This window comes from Stigmatopora argus, chromosome 10, assembly GCF_051989625.1.
Source record: "Stigmatopora argus isolate UIUO_Sarg chromosome 10, RoL_Sarg_1.0, whole genome shotgun sequence".
Classification (NCBI taxonomy): Eukaryota; Metazoa; Chordata; class Actinopteri; order Syngnathiformes; family Syngnathidae; genus Stigmatopora; species Stigmatopora argus.
Window position 1 is genome coordinate 5,954,593 of NC_135396.1, and position 20,943 is coordinate 5,975,535.

Consider the following 20,943-nt stretch of genomic DNA (forward strand, 5'->3'; position numbering starts at 1 on the left):
ACAAATATTTGTTTTTATAGGTTACTGTTCATTATCACTGTTGCCTACCACTCACCAAAAATAGATGATTCCATCTGCAAGCCAAATGAGGTGCTTTATAATTTGAATGGAACTTAATATGAATATCTTTACAACGTGATTATAATAATAAGAATAATGTCATAATTCTACATTGTGGATTTTAAAATATCCACAAAATCATTGGATTGATTCCAGTTCCAAGCAGTTCAAACACTAATAAAAACGCAATACAAATATGAACATACATTTAACTCTGTCGCCCTCCTCGGGACAAATGAGAGAATTGCTCGAGAAGGCTTCATTATCGGGAATCAACTCCACGAATATCTTGTTTAGAACTTCTTTAATATAATTTTATTGTTAGCCATTTTACATTTCACTGCATTCAGACGTATTTTTAGACATACGTTCAATATTTACTGTAATAACATTTACGTACAATACAAAAGGCTTACTTTAATTTGAATTTATCGTATTTCATATTTAGTCATTTTTACCGTAAAATTATTATGATACCGACTTAGATCATCAAATAACACTACTTTTTATGTTAAAAAATGCAAATAAAACAAAGAATCGACACTTCATTTACGCCAATTGTCTACGAAGCACAGTACAAATGTCGTTTTAATACGAAATACCAATGCTCAATTGTTGAGGATTTCCTCTAAGTGGCAGCATTCGAAAAGACAACCTCTAAGTCAACATTTTTTTTTAAAAATGGGCAGACGAGTGTCTAGTTTATGTTAACGCCTACCGACTGTGTGAACAGAGCGGAGGAGACCCAGGGAAGGGAAGGGAAGGGAAGGAGGGAGGGACCTTCCGAGCTCGACTAGCCCCGGAGAGAGGCACTTCGCCCGGACACACAGGAGCCTAGCTCAGCGGGGGATTGGAAAATGGGAGCGGTGAAGTGAACTGGAAAAACGATCCCCTAAAGAGCGCGGAAACTAAGTGAAAGGCAAGTTAAACTTTAAAAAAAGCGTACTAATCTTCATGACTTTCTTTGTAATTCCTCTTTTTTTGTGTGCGTGTGTGTGCGTGTGTTAAAAGTTTGTGTTTGAGAGGTCCGGTAGAAAACCCCCCAAAACAAAACAAAACAACTAAACTAAACAAAAAACAAAACAAAAAACCCCATCGGGGCTCAGTGGTCAGCTCAAATTTCACTTTCGCCTGTGTTTCTTGCAACTGAGCGGATAAATGATACCCGCAGTTCGGATAACTTTATCAGGCATCATGCGAGACGGTGATTGACATCCGCTTGGGGAGGTCGACGCGTTAGTCATCAGATCGTTGAAGGTGATCTCCATCGAGATGCACGTTCATGTGTTGTCTGCTACGTACAAAAGAAGAGATCGGATCTCAAAATCAGTAGTTTTTGCGATAGGTTAAATGTCTGAAGAATGTAAGATCGTTTCTTGAGATGAACTACTCTGGTCAAACTAACATGTCACTTCTAAGGGACTACTTATTTATTTATTTCTTAATTATTGATTATTTATTTGTCTGTTTGTTGTTGTTAAATGTGCACTATGTGGTGAAAGCTTTAAATCTCATTATAAAAGCATTCAATTCAATCAATTATTTTATTTTAGGTGTGCTAATAGAAAAATGTGCAAAATGGATGGAAAATGTTGCTTAACGTGAACAGGCATTCGAAATTCATGTAAAATTACTCATATTGCTTTAGTAATTCTACTTTTCAACATGGTGAATTAGCGTTTTGTCCATCTATGTGAATATTCTAAGGTCTGAGTTTGTATTTCGCCTCAGGCCTTCAAGCGGTGTGGAGTTTCCATTCTCTTCCTATGCTTGCATGGCTTTTTACAACAGCCCTTTCTATTCTTTTGTCAATGTTGCTATGTTGGTCATTCATTTGTCCATCTCCTGGCTGCTGAGCCCGATTAGGGAGATTCTACTCTTGTTTTGGCATCTCCCAACACCTGACGAGCTGAGTGAAGATGCTGTCCGATATCTGAATTGGACTTCAAAACAACCTAAAATGACCAGTTATCAAGCAAATGTGTCAATGAGATCAGTAGTAAATGAAGATGACAGCATTCACACTGATTGACGTTACATCATTTTGTCTTTTTTTTACATGCTTACAGCAATTAAAGCTTGGGTGTCTTATTTTAATCGCATTAGTAGAGATAACAGGTTTATACCATTTATCCAGTTTCAAATTGTGTTACACTGATACCGGTTATCAGAAAGTGCCATGATACGGTGTTAAAATGTGAGCATTGTTATCAGCTAGTACTAAGAAATAACACATCTTTAGTAAAAATTAAAAAGCGTATTCACCCTGGGGCTGGCCCCGAGCGATGACCGGGTGAGGGCTTATTTTGTTCTTATGCAAATAAACGGTAAAGCCAGCCGGGATTTGAAGTAGTATGAACATTGACATAAAGATTTTAGCTTTTTAAAAAATGAGTTAAAACTAAAAAAAAATTGGAATTCTCTGGTAGCATAGGTGTTTTGCACAGGAGCTATAAGATAATGTAGTCACGCAATATAACGGCAGTGACTGGATTTAATACAAGCATCGGGCTTGATACCAGATGAACAAATATTGGAAAAAAAAATCAAGACAATTTAAGACCATTTAAATTCTTGAATAATGAGCTAATTGTTGGTGTTTTAGAGAAGTGAGAAATTTGTCTTTTCACTTTCTGTTGGTAGAAAGGCGTAGGAAGTGAGAGCATGTCAGGGCGTTCTTTCTTGCAGACTTTTGCTGATTATTCAGTCAGGTGGAAGGGAGGGTTGGATCGTCTCACTGCTCGCTGTCTTTAGCGTGCATGTGAGCTGAAGGCCTTCTGGTGTTTAGAGGAGATTTATTAGTTGGGGGAGAGGAACACCTGGAAGGGAACGTTCAGACCCTCGCCAGAGCAGATGGAACAAAGGTTGAAGGAAGGATGAACACGGCTTCCAACACAATGAGTTGCCTCTGTCATGCTTCGCACTTTCTGTTTTACGGGCAGTTTCCTGCGGTAAAAAGTCGGCCTCTGGTCTTTGTTTTTAAAGGCAGCGGGTCTGACCAAGCCCTTCCTCTGCAATCTCAAGTTCAAATGGGGTCATCAATGAAGGTGTGCGCATTAGATCGTAAAATCTAAACATGTCTTTTGTCATGTAATTGTCAGGCTCTTAAATGATATTTACCGCAAAGCTCGATCAGACAACTACTACGGTTAACATCTTTATTTTGAAAACTACAATTTCAGTGTTGTGTTGTAAAACTCCAAACAAGAGACATGGATATAAAAGTCCAAAGCCTCACTCTTTTTATTCCAGCTTTGTGGAAAGAGGCTATAATATTTACAAGAAACAACCTGTTACACAGTACACACAGCCAGGAGTGATTGAAGTTCAGGGGTCAAATGAAACACTACACAGAGGTACTGGTCGAGGACTTTGAGCTACACTGAATGTTGAATGAGTTGTGGCGCTTTGTCAGCCCTTTACATAATAGCTTGTGTCAATGATCCCAATACTAGTCTAATAGTCTAATAATTTAGTGCATTGCATGCCTACTAAGCAAATAATATGTTTATATAAAGGGCCATTCCTGCTAACTCATTTTCTGAAAAACTAATTTCAAAGCATCTAAAGCCAAAGTGATACTTTGCTATGTGTGGTGATTATTTCGCAACCAAGAGAAGTAGCTTTTATCTGTGGCCTGCAGGGTATTGGCAGGACAGATCCACACTGACTCTTTATTTCCCCTCGTTACACAACTCACATTCTCTCATCATATTCAGTGTAGTTTAGGTTTGGGGACTGTCTCTATCTCGATCTTCTTTCACAAACCCAGAAGTAAACAGAACATCATAAGCAAGTCTGTGAGTTTTTTTGTTATGTTTCTAGTGAAAACAATTTGCTTGATAAGAACTGACCTAGAACAGAACGGTTTGGAATGATTAAGCAGAATAATTCAGTGACTGTTTGTGTTTTTTTTCTTTTTTTTCTTCCTGTTTTGCGATTTGGCCATTTCTATGATTCTGACAGAAAAGAACGTTTTGTTTAGCTTTTTCTTAACGGGTAAAATATTTTAATGTCTTGTGTGGTCTTTTACAAAAGCAAACATGCATCTGCCAATGAAAACATCCTTTTTTTAGTAGTATTAAAAGGTAGAATGCAAAATGAAACATTTTTGAATGAATCCCATTTGAAGATATAGAAGGATTTTATTGCATTTCCCTTTGTAAGTCAAATAATGTGTTGTGTTTGCAGAGCATAATGGCGTTCTTCCTTCGGCTTGGCCTGCTGGTGCTGCTGGCGCCCATCCCTTCCACTTCGGTCAAGAACTGCCACCCTGGCTGCCACTGCGAGGTGGAAAACTTCGGCCTTTTTGACAGCTTCAGCCTGACTACAGTAGACTGTCGAGGATTGGGCCGAGGCACCTCAATGCCTGTGCCAATACCACTGGACACCGCCTATTTGGACTTGTCCTCTAATTCGATGGGTCCCCTCAATGACACCATGCTGGTGGGGCCGGGTTACACCACCCTTGTAAGCTTGGACCTGAGAGACAACCACATTACAATGGTGAGTAAAACCTCACTTATTGTATCTTATAGTCCAATCCATTGGGACACAATTGTTTGCACAAAAATGCAGAATTAGTTTCTTTATGATTTATTTCTTTTAAAAAAATGTTTTGTTTTTGCTACGGAATAGCCTCTCACCTGCCGAATGTTTTTCAGGTAAGCCCCAAAGCTTTCTCCAAACTTTATTACCTGGAAATACTGGATCTAAGCCACAATGACCTAGAGGTCCTCTCACCAGGCTGCTTCTTTGGCATCCCACTGGCTGAAGTAGACCTGAGCTACAACAACTTCCAAGACTTTGACGTGGGTGCGTTTGCGTTTAAAGTAAACGGCAAACCTATTAGCGTGGATCTGTCGCACAACAACCTTGAGTCCATTTCTGTAATGCCACCTGGGAAATTTGTACACATTCAAAGGTTGAATCTCACTGCGAATCGTCTTTCAAGTATACCAAATCTGGTGGGACTTGAGATACTGAGGTACCTCAATCTGGATAGAAACCCCATCATCACCATTAAAGAAGGAGACTTGGCTGACTCAAAAGATCTGGTTTACCTGTCCCTCAGCAACCTTCATGAGCTTCAGAAAATTGAGGCGCACAGTTTTAAAAATCTCGGCAGCCTCCAAGTGTTGGATCTTTCCAACAATCCCAAGCTGAAGACATTAAGCCCGTCTGTTTTCACCAAACTGAAATCGCTGCAGGAGCTGAATTTATCCGGCTCTGGAGTGATGTCCTTGCCAAACAACATGCTCTCTCACCTCCCCAGTATCAACAGCATTACACTAGGACAGAACATCCATTGCTGGAGGACCCAGAAACAAGGACAGTTTCACCGGCAGCTAGGTCACACCAAACACTATGAGGTGCTCAACTGTAACCGGAATGGCATTGTCTTGTGATTCTGTCAAGACGGATCGGTCTTGGTTCTTTATACCAGCGCTGTGCCTTCAAGTGCACCCCCTCAAGCTTTAAGAGGATTTCTTTGGCCTTCATAGACAAAAAATAATGATTAAACATAAAATGGTTACTATTTAGTCTTTTTTTTTCAAGCCACTTTCTTCATTTAAATAGAAACAATGGCAATCTTGTTGCACTTTTGTTTATGCCACAAATACAGCATGCCAAATCTTCTTAATAGGAAATTGCTGATTATCTCAATGAGACAGCTTAAACCACCACTGACCACATTACCACTTTATCAAAGCTTCATTTTATCAATTTTGAATATGTGAACGCATTATACTGTTTGCTTAGCGTAAGCGCCATACAAATACATTATATTAAAAATGGACAATAACAAAAAACATGTGGTTACACAGCACAGTAGTACTGCATTATTTCCAGAGTGAGGCCTTCTTCCTATTTTATCACGGGTTCATACGTTTTAATAATTCCAAAAAATTAAAGACCCTGTAAAGTCATCTTCAGTATTTGTTTAGCAATGAATCACTTGTAATATTAAGTAAAGAATATATGTTCTACGACTGAGAAAAAATTATTGAGAGGTCTGAGTGCCTCGCTGCAGTTATGATGGCCCGGGTTTGATTCTTATATGTGTGAGTTGTGGCAGGATGGCCATGCGATGTAAAACCTGTGCCTCATCTATCATGCAAATCGACTGTTTGACTGTGGTGACCCTGAGGGGATAAATCAAATGTCAGTCAGTCACTGAGAATAATTTATTTCTGAATCTCTGATTTAGAGCAATGAAATAATTTTCCGCATTAGTTGGCTGGAAAATGAGGGTAGGATTGAGAGGCTGAAATTACATCAACAAGCCTGTCATGAGTAAGCCCACTTCCAATATTTAGAGACTCAGCGGTGTCGTTTTCCTTCCGTTCATACTCACTTCACCTATTCCTACCACTAGCTTGGATTAAGTCATTACGATATCACTAGAATTTACAACCCACACACCCAATACACTTCCCTTTTTTATTCATTCAAATTTGGGAGGCTTTCCAATGTCATGTTTTTCTCTCATTATTTTCCATTACCTTACAATATCTTTATTGCAGGAGTTTTAATGGGGTTGCTTGACAAAATGGTATAACCATTCATATTTTCCCATGGTTAGGTATGCTTGGATATTGACATTTGCGTAACGACTTAATCAAGTGAGGGAAAAAATAGGATTTTTTCATCTTGAATGTACTTCAAAATATTTGCAAATGTCCAATTTTTGTGCTGCTCTTTGTGCAAGTTAGTCGCATAACCCTTGACACGGTTGTTACATTAATGTAATGAGGCGTGACATTGAGGCGCGAGGGAATAAAATGGGGGGCACTTTGACCATCAGTATATGTTAGTAGACACATCTGGTGGACTATGTATGATACAATGATTTCCTGTGGATCCAAGAAATGACCAAACTGATGACTGCTTGTTTGAATGTTTACAAAATATGTAAAGATGTGAGGTCCCGGATTCAAAATGGTTATTATCTTTATTACAATCAGATAGTTAAATAAATCTCTGGAAAGATTTATCTTTGTATGGACTTTAGAATTCTGCATGAATTTGAGAAGATGAATAAATACTTCAATAATGAAGATTTTTCTCTTGTTTTGATGTTGCACTGAGTGATGTTAGGTGTGTTCATATGGTAAATTCTCGTTAAAAAAAAAACAAGCGGAAAGACTTGCGTCACCGTCCACGCTATATTTATCATTATAACGTGTGCCCGAGTGTCTCGGCCCAAAGCAACAGACAGGGTGTGTCCTAAATAGCAGTAATGTTTTGCAGATTCTATCATTATATTCTATCTATACTACCATTGGTTTGTAACTCATGTTTATCATGTAGCTTAAGTTTTGTTTGTCCCTGGAAAAAAAGGGAATTTAATTGAGAATGAACTTTGACGTCATCCCGATTTGGAATGTTACGCTACATTGAATCTGGTCTTGTGGTTAAACATTTTAAAAGCCATTAACAATATAACTGAATCAAGGTGAATTATATCTTTTACGTTTGTCTCAAATGTAGAGAACTACAGGATTACAGTTGCCTAAGTAGACGAGCGTGCCTATTCACGCACACAGTCATACTGTAGAAGGGGGTGTTACTGTCATGCCCATTAGGAGCAATTCAGAGCTCAGTCTCTTGCCCAATTTGTAGTGGGTCATCAGAGCTGTTGTGTTTTTTTAGTCAAGGTTATGACTGCTCTAATAGTTGTCTATGAGGAAGAATACTGTATACGTTCATCAACTGTATATATAAAGTTTGCATGTGACTGTACTTATACACCAAAATACTGTACTTGACCTACTTGATCAGAGCTGTTGTGTTTTTTTAGTCAAGGTTATAACTGCTCTAATAGTTGTCTATGAGGAAGAATACTGTATACATTCATCAACTGTATATATAAAGTTTGCATGTGACTGTACTTATACACCAAAATACTGTACCTGACCTACATTGGCGTTTCAATTAGATTGGCTTCTGGCTTCTAGTGAGTAACAAGTAAGTAAGAGGTGTACTTGTACATTGAGTGTTGCCCTGGTGATATGTGGCATGAATAATGCAATTTTTATGAAATGTCGAAAAAACAAAATAAGAGTTGTCTGTGTTACTCATTCCAAGTTGTGAAGGACATAGTATGGAAAAGGCTTTAGAAACACTGAAGTGGGCAGTGGGAATTGGAGTTTGGCATGTTCCCCAGCCAGTTTAGGATAGTACTGTGCTGAACTGACAAGCAAAGAAAGAGGCTTGTATCAAGAAGAAAAAGTCCTGCCACACAGAGCAAACATTCACACAATGCCCTCTTCTCTTCAACAAACACTCTTGGACCAAAAGGGAAAGGGTCTCCCATCGGCTTTACAAATTATATAAGAGTTTGGTGCTTTTGACATCTTTGTGGAGTTCGTTCTCAGAGCCTTAATTTATTTAAATGCATTATTCGTAGGTTTTTATGCAAACAATTAACACTGCCCTCATTCGTTTCCCACTGGAGTGTGTCTATTTGTGAAAGTGGCTATTCTCTTGCATAGGGGAGGTAAGTAAGTGAGCCTTCAGTCGATGACCCCATTGCAGATAGCACTTCCAGATGTGCACCTTCACTTCTCAAGCACTTGCGTGTTCGGAATGAAGGAGACCATCCATCACAATCTGTCCCCCACAGCACATTGTCTCTGTAAAAAGTCCATGTACAAGCAAAGTCACTTGTGGAATTCACCAGCAGAGCAAATCGGCTTAATATACAAAAAATGTTTTGTTTAGACTTGACCTGAAGTTTATCTATTATACAGTGGGTGAATACTAGCCAGGCTATCGCAAGGCACATGTTGAAACTGACAAAAATATCCTGCTAAATGCAGGACACTCCTTCATTCAAATGGTCTCCCTTTCAACCTGTGCAGCTTAAAGCAGGATACTTTTTTGTCCAATTTTATGGAGTTGCACCTGAACAGAATGCTTTAAAGCCGGGATGGGAATTAGTTCATTGTGGGCCGCAGTGGGTGCAGGTTTTAAGTCCAATTGAATATTGGGACATGCTTTAACCAATCAGGTATTCTACAAGTGTATGTAATTGATTGCAGTCAGGTGCTGCTTGATTCAGCAGAAACATCATTTGTGGTGGTTCGGTCGGGACTAAAAATGGCACCCACAGCGGCTCTTTGTGGAATTATTGCCCAACCTTGCTCTAAAGTATTTTTGGGAGTACCTGCTGCATTGCAAGCATCTACAGGTAAGCAATGTTAAACTCTGAGGGGAGTGCTATTTTACAAAAATATTTGATATACTGTCAATTTATACGTGCCATTGACACAGAAGTCATTTTCTGATTTTAATGTGACCCTTGAAATTTGGAATTGATGAGTTTGATTCAATTATTGTTGTTGTTTTTCCTTTTTTTGGCACATTTTTAGCTACTATTTAAAAAAAAGTCCATACCAAAAGCTACTCCAATGGAAGCGCATTCCAAATTTTGGCCGCAGTAGACTGCACGTGTCGATCACCTTTTGGTTTTTGATTTTGCGTGTGAGAGATATGTAAAATCTAAAATGTAGTGAGTAAACCACCATGGCCCAACAGAACAATGAAATGACCACTAAGTACAGAGGAGTCCAATCACTGAGAACTCTATAAGAGAGTGCTAAAATTTTGCACTGAATGAACAGAGAGCCAGTGTGACACAATCCACTCGTTTATTCAAACGTCTTGTAACGTCTAATTTTGGTGGTTATTTCACAGTCTGATTGACAGGCATTGAGAAAAACAAGGGGTCTTTTCTGCTTACTCCCAGGGGACAAAGTTGAAAGTGGGTCATGGCAAAACAGCAGTTATTTTTCTACCAAATCAAATCACTGATACTTGGTGTGTGATCACAACCAGATTGCCAACACTTCCAAACAAGACTGGACACGAAATTTTATCCTCTTATTTTGCACTCTTGCAGCGCAAGTAAGTGCTTTCAGAGAAATGTAATTAGACCTCACTTGCAAAGGTCCTCAGCAGCTTTGTAACGTTCAAGTGGTCTCTTATCTCAACCACTAAAGGAATTTATTTTATTTCTTTACATTTCAGAGAGCTTTGCTTTTAAAACATGCTGTTGGTTATGTTCTTGAATCATTTATAATTAAGCTGCACTTTTCCCTTGCCATTTCAAGATTCTCTATAGCTATTTGATAGATATTTAAAGTGATATGCTATGTACATAACATAACTTATTTGTCAAACTTTTTTTTGGCACATATGCTTCCAATTTGTTGCTAGGTAGAATCCACAAGCCTCAACGATAACAGCATCATTGGGCAATGGGAATCTTGGTATATGCCAGCCAAACCTTCTAGGCTGTTGGAATGAGTCTCCAAAATAACAGCAGCTCTATAGTCTAATTATAGGGGAAAAAAATCGCCTTTTAATATTATAAATCTAGCCTATCTGGTAGAATGTTGACATTAGCGTTGATTACTCTTGGAAACTAAAGCCCACGCTGCCTCGGCAGCACAGAGGTGACAAAGGACGCAGATGGACTGTGTCAGCAGAGCTCCGACTTTTTTTTCCCGTTTGTCTGGCAAACAAAAGCTTGGCTCATCTTGCACAGCACAAAGATCAGTTGTTGTTCTCAGATCCAGGCTGCCTTTTAACTAAAATTGACTAGAAACGGTGCTACTCAGTCCACTTAAACCTTTAAAAATAAGACATTACACATTATGATTTTTGACATTTCATGTATTCATGTGAGGGAAAAAAAGAGCAACCAATGAACCTATTGTATATTAATAAAGAATTAACAGGGTTCCTAGTAAGACGGTCACAAATGAAGTACTGTAATCTCAAATCAAAATACTAGTCACTGTTCCCCACAATTACTGTTATACAAGTTTTCAGTTAGTAATTATTGTAAGTAGACACGCTGCAATTTACAGGTAATACAAAGCAGATATTACAATAATACTAAAAGGAAACTAGAGAAGAATATTTGGCAACAGTTAGATTATTGCATGTCAATCTTTTTCTTTTCTTATGATATCTGTAGCAATTGTTTCATAAAGTGTTCTATTTTTGTAGTTCTTTTCTCGGTCTTGGAGAAGTTCCTTTTGCCCGCCCTCTTTGCAATGGTTGTCGAGAGGAAAGACGTTCCATCAGCACATTCTTGAAGGGATTGCTGCCACCATATTTGGTCAATCGGACGCATTTGTGAATGCACGGAAGAATACGACATGTTTGCAAGAAATATATCTATATAAATTTGAGCTATATGAAGAAATTTAGAACAAGCTTTATAATTGAGACCCCAAAGGTGGGAACACTAGTCATGAAAGAATACTGTTACTATCCTGTTACATAATACTGTTACTCATTGACTCACTTACTAGTTAAAAAAGTCCAAATGTAGTGGGGGGAAAAATCTAAAATATAAAATTGGAATATGAGAAATCAAATATCGTTCACCAGTATAACTTTAAGTTTTTTTTTATTATTATTTTTTTAACCATTATTGTTTTTCCTTCCCTGCTACTTTTAAATGTGCATAGCTTGCATTCACATTCACATGCTGTGGCTGACTTGTTCCCTGAACATTTTACAACCTCTTACTAACATAACCTCTTGTACTTTGTATGTTATTTAAATTTCAAGTGTGCATTTCATAGCCCTAATCTCTCTCGCCAAATATATATATTTTGCACGTTGGGTCTTCTTGTATCTCCAACAGCGATTACAAATGTGTGTCCATCTATACATTTTCTATACAGTTTATCCTTATCTACTGTAGGAGTCCAACATTACTAGTATCATACTGGCAAGCAAAAGTTTGGGCATTGGGCAGTTTGAAATTAATCCACCTCTCTTTCTGTATGCTGAACCAGTTGCGTTTAAGTAAGTACAAAGCAAAACAAAAGAAGAGTTTCTTGATTATCCAGTCCACTTCTTTAAAGCACCAATGTTTATCAATAGTGTCATCAAGCAGACATAACTAGCATGCATGTTGAGGCACAACAACAATAAGGCTCGTCGCCCAGTTTAATTCAATAGAAGTGCAGCCACACTATTGCAAATTTACCAATGACTCAGGTTTTCTTGAGAACGTTAACTGCTTTTTATCCATACTCTTCTAAAGAACAGTATCTGGCCAGTCATTTTATTGACACTATTAGTTTGCGTCATAACATCCCACACAAATTAGTTCCCAGGAATGACATGAATGTAGTAAATAACCAGTTCTACTGTACTCGCATATCCATGTGAAATTTATTATAGATTTATTATAGTACATTATGTATTGAACAATTGTGTGTTCAATATAAATGTTGACAATTAATACCAAGTGGTGCTAAATATTTTTTTTTCCATTATTATTAATATTTTTTATAACTTTGAATTAAATTTTGCCAGGTTTGCACAACAATGTCATTTTCTAAGCAATTTTAGTTATTTCTTTTGAATATTCAAGATTTAAATTTCAATTTTTTCTTTGGTGGAGTGAATATGTTGTTGGGAAACTTGTAAGTAATGCATGGGTGTGATCTGCAATCATCCAGAAGACAAATTTTTCGGAAATGAATAGAGGGTCACGTATGTTTTGATTTTGTGGCTAATGTTTGCATCATCATCTATCCTTCTAGTGACCTCAGAGGGAGTTTCCAGGGTTTAAGCGGAGTCATTGTTATGATTCAATTATTGTCTTTTGTCCACCATCTGGTTCTCATTAGCTGTCTCAGGGCGGGGCCCCGCAAAGGTTTTCCCCCAAAGATGGTTGCTTTAACTCGCTTCCTATTGCTTTTCTCTTGTATCTGTATTAACTTTGGCCCAGTCTACTGAAGCTGAGGCAATACTTGAAGAACACGAATAAGCAATTAAAGTTTCAAATGTATAAATACATATATGAGAGGAGGTTTAGTGCGTTGATGAAGATGCCTTAATTTTAAAAACAAAAAAACAGCAAAACAAGCTGGTTCACTTGACTTGTAAACAGCCATGTGATTGACCTTTGGATTATGACGTTTGAACTGAGATGCCCCCCAACACAGTTCCAAATCTATTGCTACACTATCAAATATTTTAAAATCATTTTATTTTGGTTTATGGAGTTGATTAGAAGGCACATCACATCACGCCAGAAAGTGTTAAACTATGTGCTGTTAGATATTGTGAACTTACTGTCATTAATGTTTCATCTCATCTCTCATTTTCTTGACTCAGGGCCAGAGGCGAGGGACCTAAATGTTTCACAAATAATTAATATATATATAATACAAATATTCACAAGTTACACATTTTTCATATATGGCCACATTTGGAATGTTAGGGCTGACACTGTTAGATATGATAGTGACTGGAATAAATGTTCCCTAACCCAAAAATATGTATTATAACTTTCCTACCACCACTTGTTATATCCTGTCTTCATTTTTCATTGTTCCCATTAATTAAAAATTAAGTAAATGTTGATGTTAGTATATATGCGCTCTCACAAAACTAGAGCACAGACACAAAAGAGAATTCTGCTTCTTATTATGAATAGAATAAAACAATATATTATAAATTGACCAAATTAACCTGCAACATTGACAATTCATGTTTTGTTCTCCTTACTACTGTAAAAGTTGTTATATTGTCGCCCTCTGGTGTAAAAAGTGGAATTATACGATTACCGGGTTGAAAAATAGGTGATTCCTCCCAATAAAACATAAATATCACTTTTAATTTTAATACACGCAAAGAGAAAATATGCTTTTCACACCAGATTGGCAAATACTTAGTATGATAATTTGTGTAACTTAGTATATTAACACTAACCATTGACTTATTTTTAACATGGGTTGCTAAAATGGTAAAAGTAGGACAAAATTAAGAACAGAAAATATTTACGGTGTGACGACTTGTGTGAACCATAACCTTCTCGTGAACCTTTATTACTATCTATCAACAAATATTAACTTACCTAAGAAAAGTGAAACAGAATGGACAATAAATCAAAAGAATACATCTATACATACAAAGATACTGTAGTACCAGAAGTTACTAGGATATCTGTGGCCAGCAATATTGTCATTAAACATATTCATTTTTCAACTACATCATTCCTATGAATTTCCATTTTATTATGGATTCATTGAAGACGACTTCAGCAGCCAAGAATAAAGTTGGTTCTCAGGATCCGCAGGACCTTCCGTGACCTGTAATGGTACTCATACTGCTTGTTACCATGGAAGAAATACAGGAATCCTGGGGAGAAAAAAAAAACAGCAAGAAAAGTTGCTATTGAGAAGAGTAACTTCATAAATTGAGTTTTAGAGAGAAGTCAGTCAATACCATGCTGATAAACTGCAGCATCAAACTCGTCGTCCATTCCAGGAAAATCTGTCTCTATGGATCGTGGGTAGCCGCTATCCATGGTTCCGCTTGCTTCATCATAACTGGGAGTTAGAATTAAAAAGCAAGACAAATGATATCACCGTATTTTCCACACAATAAGGCACAACTACAAGATATTAATTTTGTGTGTGCCTTATATATGGATCAATATTGGTCAATCATTCTATGAAATTCCCTTTAGCACAGCTCAATCTAGTAGGATAACGCAGTATAACCTAACTCCTAACCACTACTACTATTACTAATACAGCTCTATCCAGTGGAAGTATAACACAATCCACGATTACCATTACCACTACTACTGCATTTTATAATCCTGTGTGCCTTTGTATATGAAACAAATTTTAAGATAGGCCATTCATCGAAGGTGTTTTGTGTGAAAAATATGGTAATTTTTGGTGAATGACTAAAACAATACACATACTCTGACCCTATTTCTAATAACATACAGTAAGTAAAGTACCTCCAATACTCCTCCTCATGAAAGAAAAGAGTTTTTCCTGTGTCTTTGATGTAAACTGCTGCATCGACATTCCTCACACGCTTGGGAAGTCCTAGTTTGTGTATGTACTTTGGATAACCAGCCACAAGGTCATATCCTTTCAGAGCCCACATGCGGATACCTGCCGAGAAAAAGCAAGGGTTTCCTTTATATGGAGTTTGAAAATGACATTAAGTGATTTTTATTTCATTTTAACCTACCACTAAAAATGATGACTCGGTCTTTCTCTGGGTTTTCATAGGCTGCATCTATCTTGCTAGGGATGAATGGCCAAGTGGATTTGATCAGTATTTCCTGGGGTTCGAGCATCTGTGGGTGGATGTGCCAGTAAAATCTGAAAAAAAATGACACATTTCCAATGTTCATATGCAGTTTTGGACCATGGTTGGGATCATGGACCAACTCACTTGTCTTTGAAAATGATGGTTTCTCCTCGAAGTTCCGTAATAGCATCAAAACTCAATTCAGGGTCACACTTTTCCGGTGCGTCTGGCTTTGGCTTGATTTTCTTATGGTCAGGATTTGGACCTGTAATTTCAACGAGATAAATTGTTGAGAAGAAAAAAATCAATCTTGTTTTGTCACGCATGTAATGATGCAGTGCTCACCGTAGAGGGCCTGGATGCCTTTAACGTCATCCTCAGCGAGCGGATACCCTTTAGCGTACATGTAGATGGGGTACATGAGCGCCCCGGGGTCAGTGGAGTGTGACATACCAAGGGCGTGGCCTAACTCATGTGCTGCCACGATGAACAGATTGTAAGCTGCGTGGAGAACATTCATTTTAATCATCTTGGCCTTTCAAGGAAATGTCATCTTCATCTTAAATATTCACTACCTGAGGAATCTTTGCTCCAGTGCTCATCTTCATCAAAGTGGGTGTCTCCTCCAAGGCCATTGCCCGGAGGGTAAGCATGAGCCAGCAGTCCGTTAGGACCATCGAAAGGGTTGTGGTCACCATGTTCTTTATGGTTAGTACAAAAAAAGGATTAGGGCCACTGAAGAAATAAAGGTAGCCGAGGTATTGACTTTAAAATGAGAATTTTGACTTTATTCTTCCTTTAATGTTAGTCAGAATTCATAATTATGGGAATAAGTTTAGAATAAAGTCAGAATTCTGACTTCATTCTTAGAATTACATCTCGTCATCTTCAGAATTCTTACTTTTAAATCAGAATCTTTGGCCACCTCTCTTTATTTTATTTGATTTTTTTTAGGAGCCCTAATCCTCCTACGCAGGCCGGCATGCATTCATCGCTAGGAATCTTCATTTACAGTACTACTGCACACTATTTGATGGGTAGCTATTGAGAGCTTTATTAACTATAATCTAGCTTCACAAGTATGAATAAGTTATGAAAAATGCAAGAGTTATTAGATAGCACCTTTTCTTCCAAAGCTGATCATGATATCAGCATTTCCATAGTACTGCTTCTTAAAAGTCAGGGGCGTCACAGCAGACCACGCATTGAGAGCATTGCGAATGGCTCGGTCCACATCCGACTTTCTCAGATCTGGAGTGTAATTTAAAATCCTGAAATAAAGAGGAAATGAATGATAAATCCTGATACCAATGTTTCTCCCCAAGTATATGTCTGGTGGCATACCTAAAAGTCACCATGTTATTTTTCCATTTGAGGTCCTGAGGGAAATGGTTGTATTCGCCAATATCGGGTACACCACATCTTGCCTGTGTCATCAGATCTACGGTGTTGTCATCTAGGTTACCTGTCACCTGCGTACAAGGCAAAACGTCACAAGGCATGTTTCTGGCCGTTGTTTAACCCCAGATTAGGCCTAGTTATTAATCAAATTAATGCATGGATTTTTGTTTGTGTGTTTTTATAGGTTATGGTTAGGGTTGGGTACAATGTGGCTCCTCCACACCCATGTATTTGGTGATGCATGTTTTTTTTTTTCCCAATGAAAAATGCAATATCCATCCTCCCCACATTACAAATGCATTTTTGTATAAAATTGATTTATGTCCATGGCTTGCAGTTATCGAGTAATTCTAATAAGACCATTTACAAATATAATTAGGGTAATAAGTTTCAAAGGCCACCCAATGGTTATACGTTATTTCAGTTCCTTACCTCAAGTTTGAAGAACTTTTGCATTTCACTAAGCTTGGATTTAAAGTCGTCTGCTTTACTCCTCTGAGCTCGCAGACCGGCTGGAAGGCCATAGAAATTCCGAAGGTACCTCTGAATATGAAAAATGATGAATTCATATGAATGTAGTGAGAGTTGGGGAGCTTCGAATCTTACCTCAGCGAGAACCCGCCTGTCTTTTTCCTTGGCGAGCAGAGGCCCTGCCAGCGATTGAGCGGCCAGTGGCAGCAGCAGCCAAAATAACATCTTGCAATCATTGACGCTGTGCCTCCCTAAGGGGTATTTATAATGCTTTTAACTCCTCTTTTTTCCCTTCAAGGATCCAAGTGATTCATGTAAAAGCACCTAGCCACTTCCTCATGGGTGACGAAAACATGCTCGTGTTTGTCTGAGCGCCTGCTTCTGAAGTGTGGCGGGCTGACTCAATCAGGGGCCCAAAACACACTGCAAATGTCAGTGGCGAAACAGGCTGATGTTGCACTTTGTTTGGGGACATTATGTCGATGTGCAGTGTTGGAAAAGTTCATTTTCTTTACCAATGTGTTCCCCCCAAAATCATGGCATTTGCCCAGCCATTCACTCCACACGCTCATCTATACGAAGTGTATCTTTAATAGTTCAATTTCCGAAACATGAGGACAATGCATCAGAAATTTATTGAAAATTGTATCTCATCGTTTTAATTTTATAACTATTTAATTCATTAAAATACAGAGTTCATGTTTCACGCACTTTATATTTTGTTACTAAAATCGACTGATTTAAGGTAATATTTTAAACCTTTCGTTTCCTTACATTTTTACCATTGGTATCAAAATCTACACTAGAGCACAAACATTTGCCCAATAGTTTGGAGCCTTTCCCACCAAAGCTGACTACAGTCTAAAACTGTGGTAAGCCTCATCAATCAATCACAGGGCAGACACCCAGGCCCATTTTTCTAATTAGGCCCTTGAACCAAACACAGTTCATGAACTTTTTTAAGGGACTTTCTCGCCTCACTATTGCATGAGTTATTGGAATCTGAATTCATCCTAAGACAATAAACGGCCAACCTGGACACCATTCCCTCCAATGATGAAATTCCAATGAATGCATTAAAATGCACTTTAACAAACTATTTTATTTACCTGCTGGGATTTGGCATCCGTTTGAATTTCGAACAAACACTTAACTTAGAATGTTTCCATGGGCATTGACTTATTGATATCACATTAGAAAACCAATGCTATAGACACACTTAATATAAATATATATATATGCTTTCTTGGGGCTGTGTGGATTGTGTGATTCATTGAGGGGAAGTTGACAGTCAGGGGGAATTTGTATGGCATTTAAAAATGGTCCCTGACAAACACACACATGTTCTGGACCTGTGCACGTGTTTGTGTGACCTCTTTTCTGCAGTGCTGGATGACATTCCTGCACCACACAGTTTTTTTGCACATTCAGTAACAAGATGGTGACAGATTTGGGGAGCTATAACTGTTACATGATTAAATCTGCCAAGCAAGCACAAAATAAAAATTCTGTGTAGGAAGGTTGTTCATGAGCATATGTCAGACAGAAAACACATCAAGACAACTCTTGGTTTAGAAACTTGGTTGGGGACAAAGTTGTGGGAGTGAATATATTGACTTTAAAGGATGCAGCTAGGTCCATGTTCACAAAATTGGCAAACCGATTGGCTTATCCTTCATATTATTTTGATTAATTAGCTCCTCTTGGAGCATAGACGACCACAACACAACGTGTGCAATGTCTTTTTTGATGAATATATTTTTACTACTATTTTGGATTTTGTATATATTTTCTTATTATTTTGTATTTTTAAATATTGTTTATATTTTTGAATGAGTTAAAATATTTTATCTACTACTTTATTTTTCATTCAAATACGTCAAGATAGTTGACAGTCTCCCATATGCACTCTATGCCCTCAAATTATGACACGATAAAATAAAAATAAACAAGGTTGTGGATTTTTGCTCCATCACCATGGCTAACATTCACTGAGCTCTTGTAATTTCCATGCCTCAGCTTTTTCTGCTGAGTTGATGACTCTAGACCTGAAACTGTTTCCCATATGCCCTTTACTTAACCCTTTTCCCAATTCACCACATAAAACTCCAGACTGTGCATTATGCTTGCCTGGTAGCTAGTTTTGAGAGCACAGCATGACAAATGTGTTGCGTGATCACAATCACCAATTTTCTAAAGTTTCTGTTAAAATTTGGATTATCTGGACTATGTTAACATTAGCACTCAAATAGGAAAATTCTCCAAAACTTGGACCTTGGGTTTGTTCATTCATTCATTAAAAGGTTGCATGATTTTTTTTGGCTGCCTGATTAGATTGTTTTAAAAATAATCCAGACATTATAAGCAGTTAGACGGCACAGTGCTAGTTAGACGCCCCACAGTTCTAAGATGGAAAGATTGAAAATGTTAATATTTATTACTCTGACAGACTGGCACCAGGTGGCTCGCGGACCGGTGGTTGGGGACCACTGCTCTAGAGTACAGTCCTTGAATAGGTAACGTTGAACGAAAAAAACGTATTCAAAAAGTACCACAAGAGGACAGCAGAGATCAAAAGATGAAGCTGCACAGAAAATGAACCGTCTGATCCTTCAACTCAGAACATCTCATTGTCATAAAGTCCAAATAGATTAAATTATGGACAATATTATCACACTATCACTTTGTGCTTTTTGTCTCTTGGCTGATTATTATTGACATTACTGCACCATTATGTGAAAGGCATCAACCAAATTTACAGCAACATGTCATTTAAATGGGATCACCCCATCACAAAGAAAATGAAACTTCCAAAATATTTCAATTAATAATCTTCCATTAAAATGTTTTAGGAACAAATATTTTCAATTCAAATTCAGATGAAGGTTTTCACCAAACAGGAGGATGTCAGATGCTGTAAATTCATATTTTTGGACTTTGATTCAAGGATTTTAAGATATGATAATCCAGACGAGCTCAAGCACCAGAGAGAAAGTGCATAGAGATAGGCCCTCAAAAGCTTTTGTACCTAAAGCATATCATTAGCCATGACAGACAGGCAGAGACTGATTGAGCATTTTTTTTTACCGTTTTAAGTAATAGTGTAGCTAAAAATAGTGCAGTAGTAAAGTCATGATAAGTAAATAAATATGGCAAAGAATCAACATTAATATCTGCAAGGTTATTGATAACAAAGGTCCAAAGTGCTCCAATTTGACCTAGGTTGTCTTTGCAATGGTTCTCAAATGAATATTAAGAAGGTCTACCAGATTAAACAACCAGTGAGTGATTTTACTATTCACATGCTTGTGTTGTATTGGCTCAGAAGCTGTGGCTTTTGTTTTAGTTGAACCAGCTTGCTGGTAAAACTTCCATTTTCATGCTTAAAATAACTTCACGGAATCTGCTGTTCTCCAACCGTGAAACCAGAATGACAGAAATTCCTCCTGGAAGAATACAGGGTTCAAGCTTCCCTGGAAAAGAATTTTTATGATAAAGGTCCACAATAACCCACCAACCTTAATTGTGGATTCAAGTTATGATGTCAACCGGAAAGAAAAAAAATAATTTCTAATTAGTGCAGTGTTGTCACATTCTACTACAAATATCTATTTTGTACATTTTATACAAAACACTTTTGGTAGTTTGGGCTAACATACACTCAAAAAGCACACTATGTGTACACACGTCCATCAGACAACCATAACTAATTTGACTCTTTTGTTGGAACTTCTGTAGAATAATAGAAAGTGATCTGATGTCTGGCTACATCGATTTGGTTCAAATGTGTCTTTCCTTTCCTTGGCTTTGTGCCTCAGCAACTCCTCCCTTGTCGAAAGTAAAGTCTGACGCGGTCCGAGTCAGAGAAGAGTTTAAAAGCCTCATTAAGCATAAGTAGAATCTCTTTTTGCTCCA

General features: G+C 37.8%; 2 protein-coding genes across 2 annotated transcripts; one reads left to right on the forward strand and one right to left on the reverse strand.

The window, feature by feature from the left end:
- The first annotated feature begins 780 nt into the window (after positions 1 to 780).
- tsku (tsukushi small leucine rich proteoglycan homolog (Xenopus laevis)) lies at positions 781 to 7,121 on the forward strand. Its single transcript, XM_077611934.1, has 3 exons — positions 781 to 979; positions 4,252 to 4,566; positions 4,725 to 7,121. Exons 2-3 carry the CDS (start codon positions 4,258 to 4,260, stop codon positions 5,466 to 5,468), a joined length of 1,053 nt encoding a protein of 350 aa, XP_077468060.1. The 5' UTR covers positions 781 to 979; positions 4,252 to 4,257; the 3' UTR covers positions 5,469 to 7,121.
- A 6,940-nt stretch (positions 7,122 to 14,061) lies between these two features.
- mmp13b (matrix metallopeptidase 13b) lies at positions 14,062 to 17,253 on the reverse strand. The gene is made up of 11 exons (XM_077611492.1): positions 17,164 to 17,253; positions 16,990 to 17,100; positions 16,501 to 16,628; positions 16,279 to 16,427; positions 15,732 to 15,857; positions 15,502 to 15,657; positions 15,301 to 15,421; positions 15,094 to 15,227; positions 14,855 to 15,014; positions 14,329 to 14,432; positions 14,062 to 14,241 (listed from the first exon to the last, which is right to left on the reverse strand). Exons 1-11 carry the CDS (start codon positions 17,251 to 17,253, stop codon positions 14,141 to 14,143), a joined length of 1,380 nt encoding a protein of 459 aa, XP_077467618.1. The 3' UTR covers positions 14,062 to 14,140.
- Positions 17,254 to 20,943: the final 3,690 nt, after the last annotated feature.